At 37.7% G+C, this 25,106-nt stretch overlaps 1 protein-coding gene across 1 annotated transcript in view; it reads left to right on the top strand.

Annotated features, from left to right (window-relative positions):
• The window catches only part of LOC109080340 (solute carrier family 15 member 4-like), a 56,671-nt gene that overhangs the window by 10,143 nt on the left and 21,422 nt on the right, over positions 1-25,106 (top strand). Inside the window, exons 6-7 of the mRNA XM_042730041.1 lie at positions 2,268-2,448; positions 14,402-14,560. Of these exons, the coding sequence (XP_042585975.1) occupies positions 2,268-2,448; positions 14,402-14,560 (340 nt within the window). The remainder of the gene's footprint in view (positions 1-2,267; positions 2,449-14,401; positions 14,561-25,106) is intronic.

The raw sequence follows: 25,106 nt of genomic DNA, 5'->3' as shown, positions 1-25,106 counted from the left end.
AGTATTTTGATTTTTGGTTCTAGATTTTCATGTAGTTGTATCTCAACCAAATATGATCCTTTCCTAACAAACCATACATCAATGGAAAGCTTATCAGCTTTCAGATGATGAATAAATCTCATCATTTGAATTGAATCTAATTGAATTGAATGAATTAATTAATGTGTAGTTTAATTGTCCACCGGGTGAATTGGAAACTATATTTGCTTAGAAACGTACTAAAACATGACAGGGAACAAATGAATAACTCGTGTAAACAAATTATGTTTTTTTTTTTTCCTGCATGTCATGTGACAGGCCCCATAAACAAAATTACACACCTTTCCTTAACATATGAATAAGTGTATTTTCATGCAAAATATTACAGTGATTATGCTTAATAACATGATACCATATAAGGTAATGTACATGTCTTAGTGTTCTTCTTATTACTTAAAGGTCACAAACTGTTGAAAAAAAAAAAAACACAACGCCAACAAGCAGCACAAATAGATATTTGCCTGCTGCCCTGATTTTGCTCTAAAATATTCAGAGAGAGAGAGAGAAAAAAAAAATATATTGATGTGTCAGAAATAGAGGTCCTTCCCCTGCTTCCTGTTTCAATAGAAATCAAGTCATTTGACATTCTATCGTGGGTTTAATAGTGTTTCTCTGGAGTGCATGCTCAAGTGTGCAAATCCCCATCTGTCGCTTGTTCTCACACGCACAAGGGCTTCCCCTTCTAAATGAACATGTGCTGCTGTAGATTTGTCTCGGTGGACCGCACAGCCTAAAGGGATTTCAGTGCGAAGTCTTAACAAGGCCAAACTGTGAGCTCTTAATTAGGAGATACCCATAGAGAGAAACAGGCACGGGTGGTAATGTGGGTGAAAATGATATGATGATAGAATGATGCAAGCTGGCAATTTCAAATGGAGAAAAAAGTATTTAAAAGCGCACAATGATGAAGGGGAGACAGAGCGCTCGGGGGGACATGTATGAATTACCAGTGCTTAGTCAAAGAAATGTAAATGTAATGAGGGAGCAAGCTGGAGAATTAAAAGTGTTTAAAGCACAAGTAGATTTGGGACTGACTGGAGCTGTAGAATTAAATTCAAACATTCTGACTGAGGCACGCTCTCCACTTAACTGACTAATACTCTACTGGAGGTGTAAATGTGTGTGTGATAACCCCATGCACAGCAGGCATAGATGCATAATAAACCTCGCTTTTTCAGCTCTGGGTGTCTAGTCCTCTGGCGTTGTATTTCACAGGCGTTATTTGATTAACGTCAATTAAAACGTACAGATGGAGAAGTATTGTACAGGGTGTTTGAATTAATTACAACCAATCAGATCAAGACAAGAATGGATTGGGCTGTTTTTAATTTTTGCTGCATGCATACAGCAGTGTCAAACTAAATCTGCTCATTCAGATCATCACGCCCTGTCTATGCAGGATATGAGGACAGATGGTTTCCTGCAGTGGCCAAAGTGAAAATACTGAAAATCAGAGTTAAAATTTGTCATTTGACCACACATTTGTGTTGCACCTGCTACGTGCTGTTTATGCACCCTGAATATGAATTATTCGTCAAATTTTATGGCTTGTAAGTAATCAGACTTAATGTACAAGAAATAAAAAGACATTTTTAAGAGTGACTCATTTCTAGAGACCAGAATATCATAAAGATTTGTGGGTGTGGACTCGGGTCCGTAAGCAAGAACGGTCAGATTTGTAAAAATCTAGTTTCTTACTAATGCAAATATTTTTTTTTCTTTGTCAAAACGCTCCCGAATTCCCAAATCCATCATTATTCCCAAATAGTTATTCTTTAGGTGATACACTTTTTTTCCTGTCTGCTCAGTTTTCCATCATACATCAGTGGCATATGAGTGGAGCAATCAGCTATTCATTATGAAACAGGTGCTCTGACGCATGCTATTCAATCCCCATGTGATATAGAAGTACTTAACATTTGATTAATGATTTTATGGCTTTTAAGAGACCTGTCCCTCTCTTACAAGATGAGTTTTACAGCCATTGACCAGCATTTACCACATGAGGGCGCTAATGTTGCTGCAATGATTCAGTTTTCTGCTCTCTCTCATGCCTAGTCTCATCCAGAATTCACATTTAGACTTGTACTTACTTTCTCAATGGAGGACAAATGGAGAAGAATGAAGCACTCGAGTATTTTGAGTGACCTGCACATAACCTGCTTCCTGTTTGTTCATCCTCTAGTGTTTTGTAAACATGACTCATTGTATTCCCCTGTTGTTCCCAGAATACCTTTCGCTTCCCGGCAGCTTGGCTGACCATGTTTGACGCTGTGCTGATCCTCATGTTGATCCCCCTCAAGGATAAAGTGGTGGACCCCATCCTCAAACGCAAAGGCCTGGTGCCCTCCCCCCTAAAGAGAATCGCTGTGGGCATGTTCTTTGTCATGTGCTCGGCGGTGGCAGCTGGTGAGTCAACAACACACACTAATGACATGTATTTAGTGTATTATCAACACACACAACAAAGATTTATGGCTGAGTCTATGAACCATTGCTTTTTGTTCTTCAGCTTGCTCTCTTGCCACACAAACTGTCTGTGTGTGCTGGTTTGTGGGGTGGAAGCTTCTTCATACATATTCACAAACTCCGACTCATGTGGGAGTGTTTGAGTGTGATAGCAGACATTTGCATACACATTTTAAATATATGCGTTAAATATATGTGACTTTCACGGTAGTGCACTTTCATTTCAGACTTCATAAGGTTCATATGCTGTTTGTTCTGTTATATGTGGCATACTGTAACACACACATGCTACAAAACATTGAGACCTAAATTACACAATCATATATCATTAACTCTAGGGCTGGGTATAGCCAACTACTTCATGATATGATACACTTCACGATTCAGTACATCGTAACATCATAAATATGCTAATCTTGAATGAAACAGTAGCAAACGTGTAAGGGAGACGTACTGCGCCACATGAGGGAGTGAATTTGTGGGGTCAGTCAGTCGCTGTTCCCTTCAGATTTGTCTTGTACTGTGTCTGAAGAAGGTTCCTCCAATTGTTACTAAAGACTGACTGATGTTATTTATCATTATTAATAGTGTTTATTCATTTAAGAATGTACAGCAACATTCAGAACTGTTTCTGTCTTTTTTTTGTCAGATTTCTGACGTTGTAATTAGATTACAGTGCTGATTAAAATAATGTACACTGACTCCACCATGTTACCTAATACAATGTGAAATTTTTATAACACTTTTAGACAGTGCTTAGGTCAGTTTACAAAACATAAACATAAAACTATCTGACTACATAAAAAAATTAGGGTTGTGAGATATTTGTCAATTATGCTCACTAAGGCCGCATTTATTTGATTAAAAATACAGTAAAAACAGAAATATTCTGAAATATTATTAAAATGTAAAGTAATTGTTTTCTGTATTAATATATTTTAAAGTGTAGTTTATTCCTGTGATGAAAAAAGCTGAATTTTCAGCAGCCATTTCTCCAGTCATTCTAATATTTATCATCATTCTAATATGCTGATTTGCTGCTCAAGAAACATTTCTTATTATTATCAATGTTAAAAACAGTGCTTAATATTTTTGTGGAAACTGAAGTTTTTTTTTCAGAATTCTTGATGTATGTAAAGTTCAAAAGAGCAGCATTTATTGGGAATAGAAATATTTTGTAACATTCTAAAAGTTATTTACTTTTAATGTTTAATGCATCCTTTCTTAACAAAGGAAAAAACTTAGTGACTCCAAACTTTGAACAGTAGTGTAGACTGGACAGACAGTATACAGTGCTGCGAAAACATTTGCTTGAATTTGAGTTTGAGCATATTTGTACCATTTCGTGGGATCAGATCAGAATTTATTGTGGTTTGTGGTGGTATTTAGATGGTCTGATGTTTAAATGGAGACACAAGTTTGGTGCAACTTTTTTGGTGTTTAATTTCAATGGTGTGGAAAAAGTCATTGCCCTTAAGAAGCACCTGGATGATCCTCCGGGACAGACTAGATCATGTTATGGACAGACAAATCAAAAGTGGAACATTTTTCTAGACATGTGCCCAGTTACAGTTTGTTTGACATGAACCAAACACTGCATTTTTAATCATAGCATTGTACATGCTACAGGCAAAACATGACAGTAAGGCATCAGTCAGTATAGTCCAGAGTGGTGCATGGATCCATCATCATGTGTCAAGTCAAAACAGAATCAATGTGGAAGATAAATTGTCCAAACATGTAGTCCCTGGGGTAACACACCCAAGACAACTCACAGATCGAGCTGACAAACACTGTGACATCGAAATGCTGAGCCAATATTATGAGTTTGGTGAGATATCAATACATCCACACAGACAATTGTGTCAAATTGTGTTTTCTTTGTACTCTTCACCTTATTCTGAGAAATGAGTTCATCTCAGAGAGGTTACAACTTTTCCATTTTTCAGATAAGGTACAGTGACTCCAAGATGGCAGAGATTCGATGTAGAATGACTCACAGACAAACACCCACATGCTCTTGACACATTCACACAGACCAATGATCTCTCCTCTGAATTCTGTCACTCCTGTCCAACCTTGAGCCGGCTCTACTGAACCCTGCAGAAGGTGGATCGATATTCCTGCTTGTTCTGACAGTTAATATTCATACAGCCCACTGTCCTGGAAAATACCAACCTGAATCAGCACTTTTGCACTTTTTATTATTCTCTCCTCTTTTAACATATTTTATACAGAGGAACTTTCACTATACTCTCACTTGTTGTTTTCTTCGAAGTCCCCCAAAACTAGGAATGTTTCTCAAAACCTAGTGATCTATATAACTTGATGGCCTTTTTTTTGGCCATGTACGATAGATATGCATAGGATTAGGTATCCTCATGACTCAACAAGTTTGGCCTGTTGACGTACAGTAATTGTCACTACATCTTATTTGTTTACCATTTTCATGTTTTTTTATTTAGAAACTTATGCATAAGTTGTTTCTCAGATGAATTGCTGTTGCAATTTTATCTGGTTTAAATGGATTAAGATTTTAAATTTCAAGAATTATTTGTTATAAGAAATTAAAGTGTGGTAAATTATTAACAAATCGAGCTACACCAGGCCTATTCAACTGGTGGCCCGCCAGTTTAAATCTTAAGGTTAAGTGGATGAGTCGGGGATATTCATTTGGTTGTTTTTGTTATAATTAGTTTGTCTTCAAGGTGGCAGGGGTGGGTGTGGCCGTTGTTTCACATTGGTTTTAGAAAAGGAAGACACTCACCAACAAGCGCTCATGTGAGGGGATTATGAGATATCCGCAACTCTAGTTTAAACGAGTATAATGACGTGCTATTGCTCATATCTTCTGGCGAGAAATAGCACAGAGACTGGACAAAGTTGATTGTCAAATGGAGTTTGAAAGGCTGCGCGTTCGACTTTCCACATACGCTGCTGAGCCGCTTCAGCAGACAAAAACGCACACAATTATGTAAAAAAAAAAAAAGTGCGATTATGGCGAGTTACCTCGTAAACACGGTCTTAAATGAGTCCTTAATGACTGTAAACTGTTGGGAGAAAAGCGAATGTGTGTGTCAGATCCGCGTCATGTGCATCAAGTTTTAAAGAGATAGCGCTGCTTTTAAAGTGCAACCTGTCATTGATGTAAATCAAAGACATCACTCCAATGCTCTAGTGGCTGATTAACTTTTGTAGTTTGAATAATGAATAATTTATATTCATTTTATAGTTTATACATATACAATTTATAGTTTATGTGAAGACTTTTAAGTTCACTTAAATTTAAAGTTGTGACATTTTTCAGAGCCTATTAAGTGTTAAAAATAATGGCTTTCAATTATGCTGTAATGTTGAAAGACTATAATTATTGGCTAAAATTGAGGGAAAATGAATTTAATAGAGATATCAGTGACATTACTGGTATCAATAAAACTGGCCTTCATTAACAGGATGCTACTTAGTAAAAAGACACCATTCGTTAATTTGGAGGCTCAATGTGAAGTTATGATAACATAAATATATTAATATGCAAGTAATCACAATTAATTACATAAAAAAATGTTTTTAACCTGCGCTACACCATTGTTTTCCAGTTTGTGGTTTTGTAGTATGAAAAAGAAAGTGAAATTAAATGTTGAAAAAGTCATGTGAATGCCATAGAAAGTTTTGTTTATTTATTAATTTTTCTTCCCTGTTTATTCCCAGTTCTTAAGTTTTTTTTCTTTTTACTAAAAATTATTCTTTGAATAATTTAGACATTTATAATGTAAGTTATAAAATAATGGAAACTTATTGGTCAGAAAGAGCAGGAACTCTTTATTTTTTTGTACTTTTTTTTTACCTTATTAAAACAATTAAATCAATCTAATGTTTAATAGAAAGTATTTATTTCTGCCACACATTAATTAAATTTTGTAGTGCCATGAAAATATTGGCAGTACAAAGCTGCATTATCTTCCCAAATGAGCCAACAGAAAAAATAAAAAAAAATCCTTAAGGTTGAGTCCTGATTTTAGATGGTAGCATAGTTTTGCTAACTACAGTTTTGAGATGACCTTCACATCAGAAGTGCAAATAAAGCTCTTTGAGTAGGCGGCTCACTAGATTTTTAGGCACAGCAATCTCCAAAAACTTCAGCACTTTCCTTCCAAGTGTTTTTGGCTTGCTTGTATGCCTGTCTGAAGTTCTGTACACAGCTGATGCCTCGCTACTAAGACAACACTTTTTAAGATTGTGTCCACACATACACGAAAGTTCGAGTCACACATTGAGAGAGTCGTGGAGTGCCTGTTCGGAGGTTGTAGAAGAAGTCACCGTTGACAGGCCGGCAGTATCTCATTGTTCGGTTTGACTGCGCCCAGCACTCCAGTCAGTCCCCAGTCCAATTCCAGCTCTGCCCAGTGGATTAAACCAAGCTTAGTCAGCCTGACAGTGTGTGCTGCGTCCAGACATTGACATATTTCAGACTAAAGCGCTTTTTGAGTGAGATGAGTTTTGGGAGATGCGCTCTGGAGTGTGGGGAAAGTATGAATATTTTTCTCTCCCACCCTGTCTGTCTTTGACTCTTTAAACCACTGTCAAACTCTGCACGGTGAGGGAGAGAGAGAATTTAGACGTTTTTAAATTCCTCATCTGTCTCAGCTGCCATCAATCTGAATAAATGTGGGTTTGTAGTCATCATGAGGGATTCTTTAAGTGGTAAACACCACAAAGTTCTGAAAAACTCAAAACAGTCAAAATAATGAGAGATTGACGTTGAGTGCTGCTTTGCTGCATGATTGCAGTTTTCAGGTGTTTACTTCTCTTGATTTGCAGCCACTTTAATATACTGGTACCTCTTGAAAAAATGACTGATGTCTGATATGGTCTAGACTTGTGTAGCCACTCTTGAGCATGAAGTGTAGTCCACGTCTCAGGTAGAAAAAGAAAGATATTATCTAAGTGATCTGTAAAACAATATTTTATACACTTTATACACTGTCAACTTTATACAACATAATCAGTGTGAGGTTGTGCATGTAAACGTGTTCAAAATTTTAATATGACAAACTTTTCCAAATCTACTTTCTAGGTCTTTCTCAGAAGCACTCATTCTAACGGTCTGAGATCTTGTAAACACAACATTTCCTGGTTTACTGATAAAAACCTGTGCACCCTGAAGCATTTCTGGAAATTGAGTAAAGCCAATCAATCAGATTGTAGGTTGCAGTTTTGAGAATGTGCTTGCCAATTTTGTGTGCACTAGGCAGCATACCAACATACGGTTCAAGGACTGTCTGATATAGAAAACTAATAACATACCAGGAACTTAAAGACGTAAAAGTCAAGTAATTGTTGTTTTAAAGCCCTCTGAAATCAAAACAGAGTTTTGTGGCTTTTAGTTTTAAGGTCATCTACAAGCTACAGTATTCCTAAAAGCAAGTACAATTTTAGCATGTGTATTTTAGCACTTTTTCTTCTTGGAAAACAGACTTAAACATAATAATGCATTTATCTTGTTTTCAGGGGCAACCACACATTTTTGTCCAAGAAAATGGTCAGTCATTACCTGCTAATTCAATTTATGTCTGACATCAGGGATGCAAAGTTTGTCACTTTTCGGTGAAATTCACGTTTTGAATTCAAAATGGGTCATTTGTGTGATTTGTGTAGATCCTGTGAGTTTACATTACCATTAGTACCAATTCAATTCTGTACCCACTTGTAGTCAACCACTTTTAAACGCTTCTGTGTATTTTTGCGTGCACGCAGAACGTGTTTTTGCAGCGTTGAGTATAGCCAATTACAGGCATCTCTGTAGAAAGCAATGGCCTGTCAGAGATGTTTTCGTTAGTCAGAATGCCCTCTGAACTAATATTTGTTTTCGCAAGTTTACGGTGTATATAAGAGGTTGATTATGTAGTTAGTCATTTATTATATTTGGAGTTTTTGCATGAGTAAGCTCAGTCAGTTGTGCTAAAAGAGGAGCCCTTTGCTCGGTTTTCTAAAAAAAGTTTTGTTTGTCTAAAAGGATTGAATGTCCACATAAACTGTTTCAGAAGTGGGCAAACCCAATTGTAATAAATTGCACGAGTGAATCTGCTAAATTGTTCCGCAAATCATTGCTATGTACTAAAATTAGTTATAATAGTCAATTTACAATGAATTCTAAATCGAGACGTGAAAACTAGGGAGTAGAAATGGCAACTGAGCTAATGAGTGATCCTCTGCTGCCATCTAGTGGATATAAAGGTAATTTCATGTAATTTTCATTTTAAAAATCTGTTTTCCATCTGGATTTTTGGCACATTTCCATATCATCTCCATGAATAAAATGTGAATCTTTAAAGTGAATTGGACTGCACAACTGTAGAGTTAAAACATAATAAAGGCTTTAAGATATTGTATAAGTGCTTAAAAAATTTGTTTTATTTGCTACTGAAAGACATCACACAAAGAAATGTTAATGCAAATGCTAAATGACAACTAAGCATTTTGTAATTGTACAATCTTTATAACGTAAATAAAATATAAATGATTTCTTAAATGAAATATGAGTTTTTTTTTTGTTCCTCCTGAGAGTGCATTAAGCCAACTTTGATACTTCAAGAAGTTCATAAAATGTAAGTAAACATCATCCAGAATGGAGCAGTTTAGTCCAAGTCTTATAAAGCATTATATCTCTGCAGATGATAAATGAATTTAATGACAGCTTTTATTCACGCATAAACATTGATCAGCACACATACAGTACATGGACCACATAAACATTGATCAGCACACATGCATGGGCCACATAAAATAAGCTCAAACATGCTTGCCTGACACACATGAACAAATTCTCTTCAGAGGTCCACTTGATTTATATCGTCTATTTGCAGTTTGTTCTTTTTGAAGCATCAAAGTGTTGGACTTTTATTGGAGGAAGAGAAATCTCTCAGGCTTCATCAAAAATCTTCATTTTTGTTTTGAAGATGAATGAAAGTTTAATGGATTTGGATAGACATGAGGTTGAATAAACTGCAGAATTTTCAAAAGACAATTTTAATTTTTGAGTAAACTAACCAATTAAGTTAATATAAAATGTCAATGAGTCAATTTAATAATAAACTAATAAGTACATTTCAGAATTTGATTTTAAGGACAATGTTGTGTCACCACTCCATGTCCAATTTAAAAAATGGGTCCTGATGCAAAACTAGTTGAGAACCACTGTTTTAAAATGATGCAGAAGAAAATGACCTTGGTATTGCATGACAAAGCCAGAACACGCAGGAAGTCTAGTATGCAGTGCACAATACAGATGTTATCTAATAATAACCGTTGCTTTGATGTAGCCAAGAGCGGGGGAACTCGTTGGCACGCTCTTGCGGAATCAGTATGTGCAAACCATGTTCATATCACACTCTTTGTGAGTGTGTGTGTATTGTAGAGATCAAACTAATGAGAACCTTTGGGACTCCTGCTCTCCTTCTTGAAAGAGAAAGAGAGCGTCCCGTCTTTTGTACTCCCACTCAATGACACAGACTGACTCATTAATAAACCACTACATGATACAAGCACGGTTTAAGGATGCTTACTATGTGTGAATGTGTATGTGTGTTATGGAGAAATATTAGGCATGGTGTGTGTATATTAGAGTGCATGAAGGGGTGTGTGTGTGTGTGTGTGTGTGACATAATGGGTCCCACTAATGGGGCTTATTATGTAGATGAGATATCTTGGGAAATGAGTCTTTTAGTGCCCCTCATTAATACCCAACATATAGTAATCACGTTGCTCTTTCCTTTCTATGCCCCTTCGCGCTTTCTTTTTCTTTCTTTCTAAGCACTGCTTGGTTTCACTTTTCAGAGTACATCAACATACGCACACACAGAAATGTCACCTGCGGCACGCACAACATAAAGGTAAATTGCAGGCATTCATGCAAAGAGTCAAGGATGATAAATAATAAATAATTGCAGCTTTTGATAAATAATTGCAAAAATTTGTGACCCATCGCTCTGAATGAAACCTCAGAAGCATTAACGACAAAGAAAATGTGTCTCTATAAAGTGATTTATTTTGTTCATAATGTGACATACAATTATGCTCATAGATTGAGAGAACATCGAATTCAAAAATAATTTGAAACATGGACCCCAGCACCTTTCTCAGATTTTCCAACACTTTGTCCTTTTCTTTTTTTCCCCCGTTTTCCATGTGAGGGCTTGATGAATTCAGAATTGTTTTTTGCCTTTTCACTTGTTTTATTATTATTTTTTTTCTTCTTTTCTGGATTCCTTTCTCTCTGGATAGTGTGAATAATTTTGTAGTAATATAGAAAGTAGATGATGAACTCTACACTCCATGATTTTGCAAACAATATGAATGTTGTTTTAAATAGTTTTTGAAGAATGTTGTTTTCAGAGTTTTGGCAGATTCAGTCACCTGTTTTCAAGTCTCTGTGACTACTATGTATAAATAGCATCTATAATAACACTGTTTACAGGTAGTACAAAGAAAATACTGCTATTTTCATTTAGTGTTCTATCTATTTAACGCTACAGCTTTTTTGATTTAGTTTTATATTTGTTTAAAGTTTTCAGCTTTTTCCACATTTTGGAAAAACATTTTAGTTATAGCCTTATTCCAAAATGGATTAAAATCATTATTTGCCTCAAAATTCTACAAACAGTACCCCATAATGACAATGTGAAAGAAGTTTGTTTGAATTTGTTTGAATTCTTTGCAAATTATATACACACACACACACACACACACACATATATATATATATATATATATATATATATATAAATAAATCACATGTACCTAAGTATTCGCAGTTTTTGCTCAATACTTTGTTAAAGCACCTTTGGCACTAATTACAGCCTCAAGGTTTCTTCTGAAATATTATATTGGGTTCAATCCCAGGCCATGGCTGGGCCACTCAAGAACATTCACAGAGTTGTCTATAAGCCACTCTTGCTGTGTGCTTAGGTTCATTGTCCTGCTGGAAGGTGAACCTTCTGCCCAGCCTTAAGGTTCTGAATGCTCTAGGTTTTCATTAAGGCTCACCAAAATCTCAATATTTTGGTGCATTGAGCTTTTCTTCTACTCTGACGAGTCCCTCAGTTCCTGCCGCTAAAAAACAGCTCCACAGCATGAGGCTGCTACCAGCACACTTTACTTTTGGGACGGTACTCTGCAGGTGATGAGCAGAGCTGGTTTCCTGCATACATGATGCTTAGAATTGAGGTTCATCATTTTTTTTGAGGGTCCTTTAGATGCAAATTCCAAGTATGTTTTCATGTGTCAACTAGAGTGACCATCAGGTTCTTGGTCACCACACTAACCGAAGCCCTTCTCCATCAGTTGCTCAGTTTGGCCAGGAGGCCAGCTCTAGGAAGAGTTGTTTCAAACAGAGACTACATGCTTCTGTGAAACTTCATTGCTGCAGATATTTTTCTGTACCCTTCCCCAGATCCGTCTAAAGGTCTCAAGACAATTCCTTGGACTTCATGGCCTGTGCTCTGACATGCACTGATTTTGTAAGTTTGCCCACTTACAAAGAAATGCAGGGTCTGTAATTTTTATGGTAGGTTTATTTTAGAGACAGAAAAAAGAGACCGAATACCAACCAAAAAAATCCAGAAAAACACATTGTATAAAGGTTACAATTGATTTGCATTTCAGTGAGTGAAATAAGTATTTGCTCTCCAAGCAAAACATGACTTAGTACTTGGTGCAGAAACCCTTGTTGGCAAGCACAGAGTAAGACCTTTTTTGTAGTTTGCACACATCTCAGGAGGGATTTTGAGCCACTCCTCTTTACAGATTCTCTCTAAACCCTTAAGGTTTCTTGGCTGTTATTTGGCAATGTGAAGTTTCAGGTCCCTATAATTGAACATCTAAACTGAAGAACTCAAGTAGGTATGTAAACATGTAATTTACCACAGATGTAAAGTGCTGGAAAATCTTGAAAATGTACCTGGAAAGTGCTTGAAAAATGCTTGAATTTTACTTTGGAAAAGATGTAAGAACCCTGAAAATATGGAAGAAGTGAAGCGTTGTGAATACTTTCCGGATGCACTGTATATTGATATAGTCCACTTTAAATGCTTATGTTTATAGTATGTTAAGTCAAATAACTTTCTCAGGGCTTTTATGATACCACTTTTTGTTACTGCAATACTGCAAGAGGCATGTAAAGTTATGAGCAGATATGTATGTCATAGGATATTAGGGTGTAGTCTAATAGGATGTTCACTAAGAAAAAAAAATAGAGCGGGACTGTTTTTCATTTATCAGGAATAGATTGGATTGTCGAAAATTTATTATTATTGTCTTTTCTTTTCTGTTAGATTCGTGTTTGTATGTTTGTGTGCTTACACACAAGGCTGCTGCCTCCTAACTCAAGTGTACTGAAGCACTTTTAATCAGAGTCTACACAGTAGCTGAACCCAGCAGGGCTTAGGTGGGTTTTAAAATACCACTGCCAGAACCTCCTCACAACATTTACACAACATTTTCCAAACAGATGGGTGCTTGGCAGTGGCATAGCTCTGAAGCCAACCCTACCCGCAGGCACAGATGATGCCCACACACCTGGACACACTTGTTGTCTTGCACTCAGGAAGGCAGCCATTTGCACGGCAAGCTGCTCCGACAACAAAGCTGCAAACACACGCGCCCGCCACACACCAGACGATGCCTTGGGGCAGTTCTACTTCTGTTCAATTTTCCAGAAATAAAAGTCAAGGTTTTTTTCAATCTGGGTTTCGAATCTCTTGGAAGTGCAGAAGTGAGGTCTGTAATCTGCAGCGGGTCACACTTTTAGCCAAAAAGTGTTTTATTCCAGGCATCATTTGTATTCCGATCTAAATCTGACACACCACAGCCACAGATCAGAGTGGAACGCTTCTGGTGTTTGGGCGAGGGGTGGAGGGGGGAATGAAAGATGAGAGGGAAGAGAGGAAAAAAGCTACTGTTTTGTTAACTGAAGCGCTTTGAGTTAGCAGCGTGCTGTAGATGTTCTGCATCACACACTGCTATTTTAAGCATATGAAATACAAGGTCATACCCCTTCAAAATGGGAATATGTGCATGTCAGTATGATGGAGGGATCCCACGAGGAGTTATCTGAATGGCACCTGCCACATGGTTTTTATTGGATCAAGCTTTTAGATAGTCCATGCTGACAATCTCTGCTCCACTCTGATTACCTGCTAAACCCAGCTGCCTGGTATAATTTTGTGTGTGCGAGCATGTTTTTATGTGTGGGAGATGAGCTGTTTTTGACCTGTGTGAAGCGCTAACATTGACCTGACACTTAATCCATTAATGGACTCTTCATACTTTTTTCATTCACTGTTACATGCACTTACTCTCCAAACATCCACACATGTATTTGATACTGATCTAACACTCTGACGCACTGGGCTGCAAACACACATGCACACACATGTTCAAAACCTAGTTTTTCAATGGCTGCTGCCAATATTCAGAAGGCACACGCTCAATAGTTGATTTATTGCTTATGTATATACTGCAATTATTTACATTTACTGTTCAATAGTTTGGGGTTGTTAAGTTTTTTTTTAATGTTTTTGAACGATGTCTCATACTCACCAAGGCGGCATTTATTTGATAAAAATACAGTAAAAACAGCATTTTTGTGTGAGTGTATATATATAACATTATCCTGTTCTATACCTTTCTTTGTTCTTTAATGTTCTTTAAATTAGCTTACAAATCTGTACATTTGTCAAGTAGAATTTCAGTTTTAAAAGTATCAAAGTAATATAGTACAATTAATTATAGCACACAATGTGAACAACATTGTTCCTGTTTGAAAACACAAAATGATTCTGAACTCTCATAATGTATTTATTAATTTTAATCTGTTACCCTTTCTTGCCCCTCTCAGGCATTTTAGAGACAAAGAGGCTGGAAATTATCCACACACGAGGTCCCATCCCGCAGTCTCTCAGTGGAGTTACCTACTATGCAGCCGATCTTCCCATTTGGTGGCAAGTGCCTCAGTACATCCTCATCGGTGTCAGCGAAATCTTTGCTAGTATTGCAGGTAGGTGTTCCTTTGCAAAACACTGCTGAACACCCACACAAAACTCTCAACTTCACAAACAGAGCTTATGAAGTGACCATGTTCAGAATTTTTGTAGCTTTTTTGTAATTTATATGTTTTTAAGGTTTCTCGCATTGCACTAAATTTGTTGAATGAATGTTTGCTTATGTCTGTCTTAGACTGCTATATGTGAATGACAGCTGTTATGATTAACTAACCTCTTCACATTTGATCCAGAAGTCTGAATACGATTAGGTGTTGATATGTAAACATGGACAGTCAAACCTTAATGTGTTTTGACAGCAGCATGCCAACATAATTCACTGGTGTATTAAAATTGATGTTCTCCAGGAAATGGCCCTTTTTTAAATTTAGTGGTTCCTGAGGTGATACTGAGCCTGGAAAGACATTTGAGAGGTGATGATCATGATAAGAAACACCTACAGCACATTTGTGCTGATATTTTGATTGTAGGCAAGGCAAGGCAAGGCAAGTTTATTTATATAGCACATTTCATACACAATGGTAATTCAGAGTGCTTTACATAAAAGAATGTAAAATAATCATGAAAAAAAAATTATCACAAAAGTAAAACAAGGAATTTAAAAACTTAGAAAATTATTGAAACATTTATTTAAAACAGTTAAAAATAGAAAATGATGTTACATAAAATACAGTGAATACATAAAATACAGTGCAATCAGTTCGGACATCGCACAGTGCTCATTCAATAAATGCACGACTAAACAGATGAGTTTTGAGTCTAGATTTAAAAGTGGCTAATGTTTTAGCACATCTGATCTCTTCTGGAAGCTTTAGAATTTGTAAAATTTAGTTTCTCATCAACTAAGATGCATGGAATGAATAACTCATCTAGATGCGTAAACATACAGCATTGTTTTAAAATGAGTGTGTCTTTTGTGTCCCTCTAGGTCTCGGTCTCCTCTGTGTACTGTAGAGTTTTTTCCATAGGATCATTCATCTGTCCTAATGACCATGCTAATCAATGCGTGTCCTTTTAAAAACTGCAGTAAACTCCTCTCTGCCTTGCCTTTGTGTAGTAGCTCTTGTCTGAGCCGTTGTTGAAATTGCTTGCTAAGGAATCCATGGCTGTATCAATCAGGACCAATCGATCTGGGCTTGGCGATACATTATTGCAGTAGCGCAGTTAAGATGGCCAGGGAAAACATCTTGGTCCTGCTGGAATACACTAAGAAAATATCAAGAAAGTCTCAAGCAAGTGGGCTTGAGATTAATGAGAAAATAGATGAAAGGAAACTAAATCCCCTAACACAGCATTTGTAAGAAAAATTGTGTGGACCTCCTATTACTACCTTCACTGTTGAGATCTACAGTAATTACAGCAATTTCTGTCATGATGAGAATCTTAAAAGGGTCATTGGATGCTACATGCACTTTTACAAGTTGTTTGAACTTAAATGTGTGTTAGCAGTGTGTGTACACAACCACCATATAATGATAAAACAATTTTTTTAAATCTACTAAAATCTTTACCGCTTTCTCAAATCGAGCCGATCTCAGTTGCCTGTCTTTGTGACGTCACACAGACAGGCCTCTCCCAGGGTAGTTTGATTGACAGTAGCGTTTCAGCACAGACTGGACTGGCCTCTTACCATAGACCCGCCCTGAGTGAACCATCATCAGTCTGCCATTGTTTGACGCTGGAGCAAATGTAGACAAGAATGTCTCCTAAGCGATTGAGGTGTTCTGTTGTTGGGTGTAATAATGAACATAGCCTTCGACATTTACTCCTGACATCTGAGCTGCTGAAGACGCAGTGGATTACGTTTGTTTTTGAAGGGAATGCGCCCCGATCTACTTAAATGCATCTATGTTTGTGCGAATCATTCGTGGTCCAGCTTCACCAACAGAAAAGGTGAGTATAAGGTTTTTTAATGAATCTTTGCAAATCGCCATTCCTAATAATGTGCTAATTAGCAAGTTTCACGATGAATATTTACTAAAGTAAATAGTCTATCTGAGAGCGGCTCGGAAGAGAGGGGTGGGGTCAGCAGAGCTCATTAACTTTTAAAGGAAAATGCTACAAAACAGCTTGCTCTGAAAAGAGCTGTTTTTGACGGTAAAAAAAAGTTTTTTACACTACCATTGAGAAATTTTAACCAAACTATGTTAAAGACTTTTAATTTAGACCCTAAAGAATCATATCAACTTGTGGAAAATGGGCATCCGATGACCCTTTTAAATTTAATTCGGATTCCACTTAATACCTTTGGTTGAGTGATCTGTTTAAGGCTGATGAGTTTAAGATTATTTAGTGAGTTTAAGTTTCATCAGTTCAGAAGAGACATCAGTTAGCGAACCAAGCTATGCTGGTCGCACTGAATGATTTCTGTTGTTAAAATTATTTTAATCCAGTGCTTTTTTTTTAATTAAACAGATTCTGAGTAAGGTTATCAAATCCTAGCTCAGTTTCCTTATGCTGGTCATTTTCTAGAGGTTTACAGGTTGCAGTTATGCATGGCACTTTTCTTATTTGCGTTCGCTGTATCAGCTCTATATTTACTGCTGGTTATGTGTGCACCTGTCTGTCGTCCATACAAATTTTCACACAGGTTAGCAATGTTATTTTCTCCCTAAACACACAGCTGTGTTCATTTCGACCCTTCAGTTCCTCTTCCAAGGTCGTGTTCAAATATGCTTGTTTTCCTCTTAGACACACCACACCGGTAATTTCACACCCATTTCACGCACAAGTAAATCAAAGCCCAACCCCCCCCTCCCCCCTCCCACCTTAGCCTTTCTGAACCATCAAGACTAATAAGTAGCATTTGGCAAAGGCAGGGAAAAACACTCTCCCTTCATGCTGAATTGTAGAGAACACAGTACTGATTACTGGATTTCTTCTCTACCCCCTTAGATGAGGTGTTTCAAATCAGATCGTCACCCATGGCTTATGCTGCTTCAAATAACAGGATGTTTTTTTTTTTCAGTCAGGATGATCCTGCAAGGACTTTCAAGGTCTATGATAGAAGACTATGAGAGAGAGGCTACATTCACAGCAATCTTTTTCAGTCCTGTTTTTTATTATCTGTTAATTTGTTAATGTAGCTTTTTAAATATCAGTTAATTTAACCTTTTTTATGACTAGGTAAGGTTAGTTCCTATTGTATAATTAAATTTTGTGCAACTCCCCAAAACAGATATTTTTGAATTAAAGGGATACTCCACCCCAAAATGAAAATTTTGTCATTAATCACTTACCCCCATGTCGTTCCAAACCCGTAAAAGCTCCTTTCATCTTTGGCACACAATTTAAGATATTTTGGAAGAAAACCGAGAGACCTGTGACTGTCCCATAGACTGCCAAGTAAATAACAGTGTCAGGGTCCATAAAAGGTATGAAAGTCGTCGTCAGAATACTCCATCTGCCATCAGACGTGCAATCTGAGTTATATGAGTTATATGAGTGAAGTGAGTGAAGTGAAGTGACGTGACATACAGTCAAGTATGGTGACCCATACTCAGAATTTGTGCTCTGCATTTAACCCATCAAAGTGCACACACACACACCGTGAACACACATCCGGAGCAGATGGCAGCCATTTATGCTGCGGTGCCCAGGGAGCAGTTGTGGGTTCGGTGCCTTGCTCAATTTCTTAACCATTCCAGAAAGAAACATCTCACAATTTTGAACAGTACTGTAGGTCCTGCAAAAAAGTTACACTGCATGACATTTTTAGAGTCAATACATTTAAACTTGAAAATGGTATAAAAGTTTTTCAAAACCATACAGTTTCAGCATGAATACAAAGAGTACATTTCTATGATCTAGATTTTTAATATACTTTCTTTTTTAGACACTCTTATTTGTCATTGACCAGGTTTCCAATGTCAACGCTGTCTGTTTGAATGCAGCCTAAATTTAAATATACCTGCCTTTTTGTACTTATACCCCCAAAGGACACTTCTCCCCTTTGAGACGCTTGTTCTTAGGAACAACTTTTTCCCCCTCAATGTGCACATCTCATGTACAGTATGTGATTTTCAACCAGAAACATCCTGGCTCACAAAGTTGAACAACAGCATTTGCCCTCTTTTTGTTAACACAGCGGCCCACTACAAAAGAAAAAAGTGACATCTTTTGTTTTCCCTTTCTCTTTCTTCTACTTTCTTGTGGGGATAGTGGCTGTCCCTAACAGTTAACATCTTCATTTCATTTTTTATCCGCGGACCCGAAAAAATTGAAAGAAAAGAGTCACAGCGTCGGTGGAATAATATGTCCATAGTGGACGAAGCGGCCTCTGATTGAATTTCCAGCAGAATGGGCAGATGGGGAAGGCTAAGTGTAATCTTCCACTCCTCCATCACGTCTCCAGTGGTTCGGGTATTGTGGAAAAGTTATAAGACGTTATCTGCACAGGCGCTTTTTAAACCTGAAGAGAGCCATCAAGCTATGAGAATCAATACAAGAGGCAGCCCGCCGCTTCCTGATCACAGACAGCTGTGAAATGATAGTGAAATTGGAGAGGTGCGAAGACTGCATCAAAAATATTAAGATTAAAGATGCTGAATCGCATGTCATCCACTGAAATGAAGATAAATTTTGCTTTCTCATTTTCTTGAATAGTCCTTTTACATCTGAACATGATTGGGAAGATGGTCATGGCTAGAGATTGTTTGAAGCAGTGTGAATTCTTCTACGAACATCCATCACGTAGCACAATGTAGTTGCGCATATGATTTTGGCATGTTAATTTTGGGAATGTATCTTAAAAGAAAATTTCATTTTTTCTGAGAAGGACGCCAGCATGCTAATTCTCATAGTTTATCCAGAAGCTCAGCTGCAGGACATTTATTCGTCAGTTACAAAACAAAATATCTTGGCTTCAGCTTTTCTTGGGGGAAAAAACTCCTCAAGTCTTTCGGGCAACCAGACTAAGATTTAATGTGTCTGCAACAGCAGCTAAACGCAGGTTTGTCTCTGATAACTTCATGTCTACGCGGCAATGTGCTGACACACTTTCGTAGTCAGCTCTCTCCATCTCACCCCAGGTCTCCAGTGTCCCAGCCCTCCCATGAAATGCAAATGCCTCCTGATAGCACGGAGGACCCTTAAAATATAGCCTCAATGCTCCATCCCTACCCCTGGGGAACCTCCAGGAAATTGGATGACAAGAAATGTGACGAATGTCTCTGGAAAGTTCCCTCCTCTGGCCCTATTCTGTTTGAATAAATCCTTTTTAATGGACTCCACTGCCAGCTCGCTTTGTCGTGGGCTGTTGGATGACAGAGGAAGCCAAGTTGATTCTGATTTTTGTAGACACGCACTTGCACACACACACATATACACACTACCTGTGGGAGATGTGTGTGGACTGCAGTTGAGGGGACAGACATAAAACCTGATTCTTTTTTCTCCACTGGGAATTTTAATTATATATCATTCTCTCTGAAAAATGTTAAAGTCTAATGTTTTTTCAGAGAAAGAAAAATTGCCCGCTGCCTGGCTCTGCAAGGGTAAAAATGAAAGCAGAATATTTAAAGTTAAACTTCTTTTCTTGCTTTTGAATAATTCAGCTCTGAAGTTAGAAAAGGTCAAGTTTTATATTTTATTTTTCTTCTCGCATGATATTGTGAACGGTCGTGTCATTAGACTCTTGTTGCCATGCTCACGACATTGAGACACCTTATGGATTTCCTTTTTTCCTCTCTTAACCCTTACTTTCACTCTGCTGCTTAAAGGGTTAGTTCACCCAAAATTAAAATTAGCCCATAAATTACTCACCCTCAAATCATCCTAGGTGTATATGACTTTCTTCTTTGAGATGAATCCAGTCGGAGTTATATTAAAAATTGTCTTTGATCTTTCAAGCTGTTTCATAGCACTTGGCGGCTGTTGCGGTGCTTCAGTCCAAAAGAAGTGAAATAAAAAGAGCCCATCCACAAAAAAAGTGCCTCACACGGCTCCGGGGGGTGAAAAAAGTCCTCCTGTAGTGAATTGATGCATTTTTGTAAGAAAAATAACCATATTTAAAACATAATAATTTAATCTAGCTTGCGCTCACTGTTGTACATGTAAGCATTTCCAGGCGGATGACGTATGAGGTCGACTTTGTGCATGCACTGCTCCGAAGTGACGAACGCGGAAGTGCAGGGGAGAGATCAAAACAAAACAACGGTCACTAATTAGAAGTACAAAACGAGGATTTGTAAAGAAGAATGTTGCAGGATTTCGATATAAGCCAAGAGGAGACTGGTTTTCTTTTGCTTCTGTTAACAAACATTGGTTTTCACGAGACTCACCGGTGCATGCGCAGCGCTGACCTCATACATCATCAGCCCGGAGCTTTTTCCATGTACAACTGTTAGCGCAAGCTACATTAAAGTGATTATTATGTTTTTTTTATTATTATTTTTTTTATTATAATGATTTGTTTATTTGCTGGAGGAGTTCTTTGTTCAACCCCCAGAGCTGTGTGAGACACTTTTTTTTTTTATGGATGGGCACTTTTATTTAACTTCTTTTGGACTGATGCACTGCAACACCCACTGAGTGCCATTAGACAGCTTGAAAGATCAAAGACAATTTTTAATATAACTCTGAATGGATTTGTCTGAAAGAAGAAAGTCATAAACACCTAGGATGACTTGAGGGCGAGTAATTTTTGGGCTACTTTTCATTTTTGGGTGAACTAAACCTTTAACCAAAGCAAAGCAAGGCTTTTGCATTGGGATTCATTTATTAATCAGTCCACTAAACTTCGACACAATTTGTTCGACACAGCCGTTTTGACTTCCACATGGAAGAGCAGTGTTATGAGTTTGGAAAGTAGCAAAAAAGTGGGCAATACAGGTCCTTCTCAAAAAATTAGCATATTGTGAAAAAGTTCATTATTTTCCATAATGTAATGATAAAAATTAAACTTTCATATATTTTAGATTCATTGCACACCAACTGAAATATTTCAGGTCTTTTATTGTTTTAATACTGATGATTTTGGCATACAGCTCATGAAAACCCAAAATTCCTGTCTCAAAAAATTAGCATATTTCATCCGACCGATAAAAGAAAAGTGTTTTTAATACAAAAAAGTCAACCTTCAAATAATTATGTTCAGTTATGCACTCAATACTTGGTCGGGAATCCTTTTTCAGAAATGACTGCTTCAATGCGGCGTGGCATGGAGGCAATCAGCCTGTGGCACTGCTGAGGTGTTATGGAGGCCCAGGATGCTTCGATAGCGGCCTTAAGCTCATCCAGAGTGTTGGGTCTTGCGTCTCTCAACTTTCTCTTCACAATATCCCACAGATTCTCTATGGGGTTCAGGTCAGGAGAGTTGGCAGGCCAATTGAGCACAGTAATACCATGGTCAGTAAACCATTTACCAGTGGTTTTGGCACTGTGAGCAGGTGCCAGGTCGTGCTGAAAAACGAAATCTTCATCTCCATAAAGCTTTTCAGCAGATGGAAGCATGAAGTGCTCCAAAATCTCCTGATAGCTAGCTGCATTGACCCTGCCCTTGATAAAACACAGTGGACCAACACCAGCAGCTGACATGGCACCCCAGACCATAACTGACTGACTGTGGGTACTTGACACTGGACTTCAGGCATTTTGGCATTTCCCTCTCCCCAGTCTTCCTCCAGACTCTGGCACCTTGATTTCCGAATGACATGCAAAATTTGCTTTCATCCGAAAAAAGTACTTTGGACCACTGAGCAACAGTCCAGTGCTGCTTCTCTGTAGCCCAGGTCAGGCGCTTCTGCCGCTGTTTCTGGTTCAAAAGCACACGCCTGTGCACGGTGGCTCTGGATGTTTCTACTCCAGACTCAGTCCACTGCTTCCGCAGGTCCCCCAAGGTCTGGAATCGGTCCTTCTCCACAATCTTCCTCAGGGTCCGGTCACCTCTTCTCGTTGTGCAGCGTTTTTTGCCACATTTTTCCTTCCCACAGACTTCCCACTGAGGTGCCTTGATACAGCACTCTGGGAACAGCCTATTCGTTCAGAAATTTCTTTCTGTGTCTTACCCTCTCACTTGAGGGTGTCAATGATGGCCTTCTGGACAGCAGTCAGGTCGGCAGTCTTACCCATGATTGCGGTTTTGAGTAATGAACCAGGCTGGGGAGTTTTTAAAAGCCTCAGGAATCTTTTGCAGGTGTTTAGAGTTAATTAGTTGATTCAGATGATTAGGTTAATAGCTCGTTTAGAGAACCTTTTCATGATATGCTAATTTTTTGAGATAGGAATTTTGGGTTTTCATGAGCTGTATGCCAAAATCATCAGTTTTAAAACAATAAAAGACCTGAAATATTTCAGTTGGTGTGCAATGAATCTAAAATATATGAAAGTTTAATTTTTATCATTACATTATGGAAAATAATGAACTTTTTCACAATATGCTAATTTTTTGAGAAGGACCTGTATATGCAGGAAAAAAATTAAAACTATAGTAACGTGACATACCATAGTAAAAACCATAATATGTAATATGTATATATATATATATATATATATATATATATATATATATATATATATATATAAACATATATATATATATATATATATATATATAATTAGCATAAGAGACTTATTTCGAAAACATTTAATGGCAGTTGCTGCCAGTGGTGTTTGTTACTCATAGAGGTCAATGAATTAGGGATCCTTCACGTGAGTCATGTAAAAAGTACCTTTTAGATTCAGATTTACATATGTATGTACTATAGTATGTAACCAAATAATGTAAATCCAATAATTTTAGAAAAACAGAGCTCTTGACATTTTCTCAGTCTTCACTGATTTTGAGCAGTTGCTGTTGTTTTAATACTGTTTCTTAAGCCCTGGGCTTCTCAAGCATCTGATCGCTGTCGTCTAAGGATGCAGACACAGTCTCCATGACACAAACAGCACTTAGAAAAGGTCAGCCATGCCTGCAGACAGCTATAAACACTGTAATAGAGCAGCCGAGTTCCTTCATCTCTCTTTGCTTCTCTTTTTCTCTCCGCCCCTCCTGCCTCCACATCTCCTAATGTGCGTTTGTTTCAGAGGAGCATGAGCGTGGGATTGTGGGACGGGATTAGATGATCTCTTCTGCTTCGTTTGGTGGAGTACCTACCTCTTCTTTTTAGCTGTTATACCCTTGTGCTCTCTCTCTCTCTCTCTCTCTCTCTCTCTCTCTCACTCTCTCTCTCTTTCTCTCTATCCATCCATCTATCAGAGAAGATTCATGGCTTAACCAGGCTCAGTAAACGAGTCTGACAGTTGTGCCCACAAGCCATAATTTTTAAAATGACAAGTTTGAGACGCCATGAAATTATCAATGTCAGCCAGTAGGCAGCCACCACTCAGGGTTAAAAAGAGATTTGATCTTTTCTATCTCCTTTCTACATCCTCAATTCTTTTTTATTTTTTTATTTTTTTAACTATTTTATCTTTTCTTTCCCCCACTCATCCTTTTCCTTATACTACTTTTTATCCCTCTTTTTTTTCTCTCTCTTTCAGTAAACATTTAAGGATGTGTGCTGATTTTGGAAGTTGAGTAGGTGTTTCTGAGTCACTCAGACCTTCAGCTGAGTGCTACGGGTGTATGGACACACACGCGCACACACACACACACACACACACACACACACACACACACACACACACACACACACACACACACACACACACACACACACACACACACACACACACACACACACACACAGATACACATTCACCTCCAGACATGTTATAAGGATTTAATTCCTGTTTTTGTCTGATGTCTCTGTATTATAGGGATGTCAACCATGCATGGAGAACTAGGAATGCCACTTAAAAATTCTAATGTATAAATCAGTTATCAGATAATTCATTCAAATGTAAACAAACTGAAAAATACATATACTGTACCGTTTCATTTCAAAAAACACTTTTTAATGTTAAATGTAGAAAAATTAAAGGGAACGTTTTTTTTTGATGGTCCCTTTTGAACATTCTGGTGACAAGTAAAGTTGCACCTACATGTCTACTAACTCTCATCAGAGGATTAGTTGACTGTTTGCTTACTATCTGCTAACTCTTTATTTTGAGGGTCTCCCAAACAACATTCTACTGGCTATAAGTAACTTTGCAAGTACATGTCAACTTATTCTAACCCTGCCAGCCTACTAATACTCATCTAATAATATGCCCGGTTCAGACTACACGATTTTAGCCCCGATTTTGTCACGATTTGCTTGACTTAGGGTGTTGTGGGGATTTGTAAATGACAATGGTCGTTGGGACGCAAGATTCCATCGTTTCAACTTGTGTAGTGTGTTATAGTGGACGATAACCGATTCTGCGTCTGCAGTGCTTCACGACATCATGACAGAAAGACTAGCATGTGTAATTTTTTTACAGTAGTCCACGATGAGTTCCGTCACATTGGTGATCTTGACCAATAGCAGCACAAAAGCTCTTTTATACACAGTTTTCAAACATAACGAAACGAAAAAGAGATGATGGTGCTGCTAGCTGGAATTATGAGAGATGGAGGAAAGGTTCGTGGAGCAGTGGCAACAGTACTCCTGCCTGTAT

Source organism: Cyprinus carpio, chromosome B8 (genome assembly GCF_018340385.1).
Source record: "Cyprinus carpio isolate SPL01 chromosome B8, ASM1834038v1, whole genome shotgun sequence".
Taxonomy (NCBI): Eukaryota; Metazoa; Chordata; class Actinopteri; order Cypriniformes; family Cyprinidae; genus Cyprinus; species Cyprinus carpio.
This window is presented reverse-complemented; position numbering and strand designations above follow the sequence as displayed.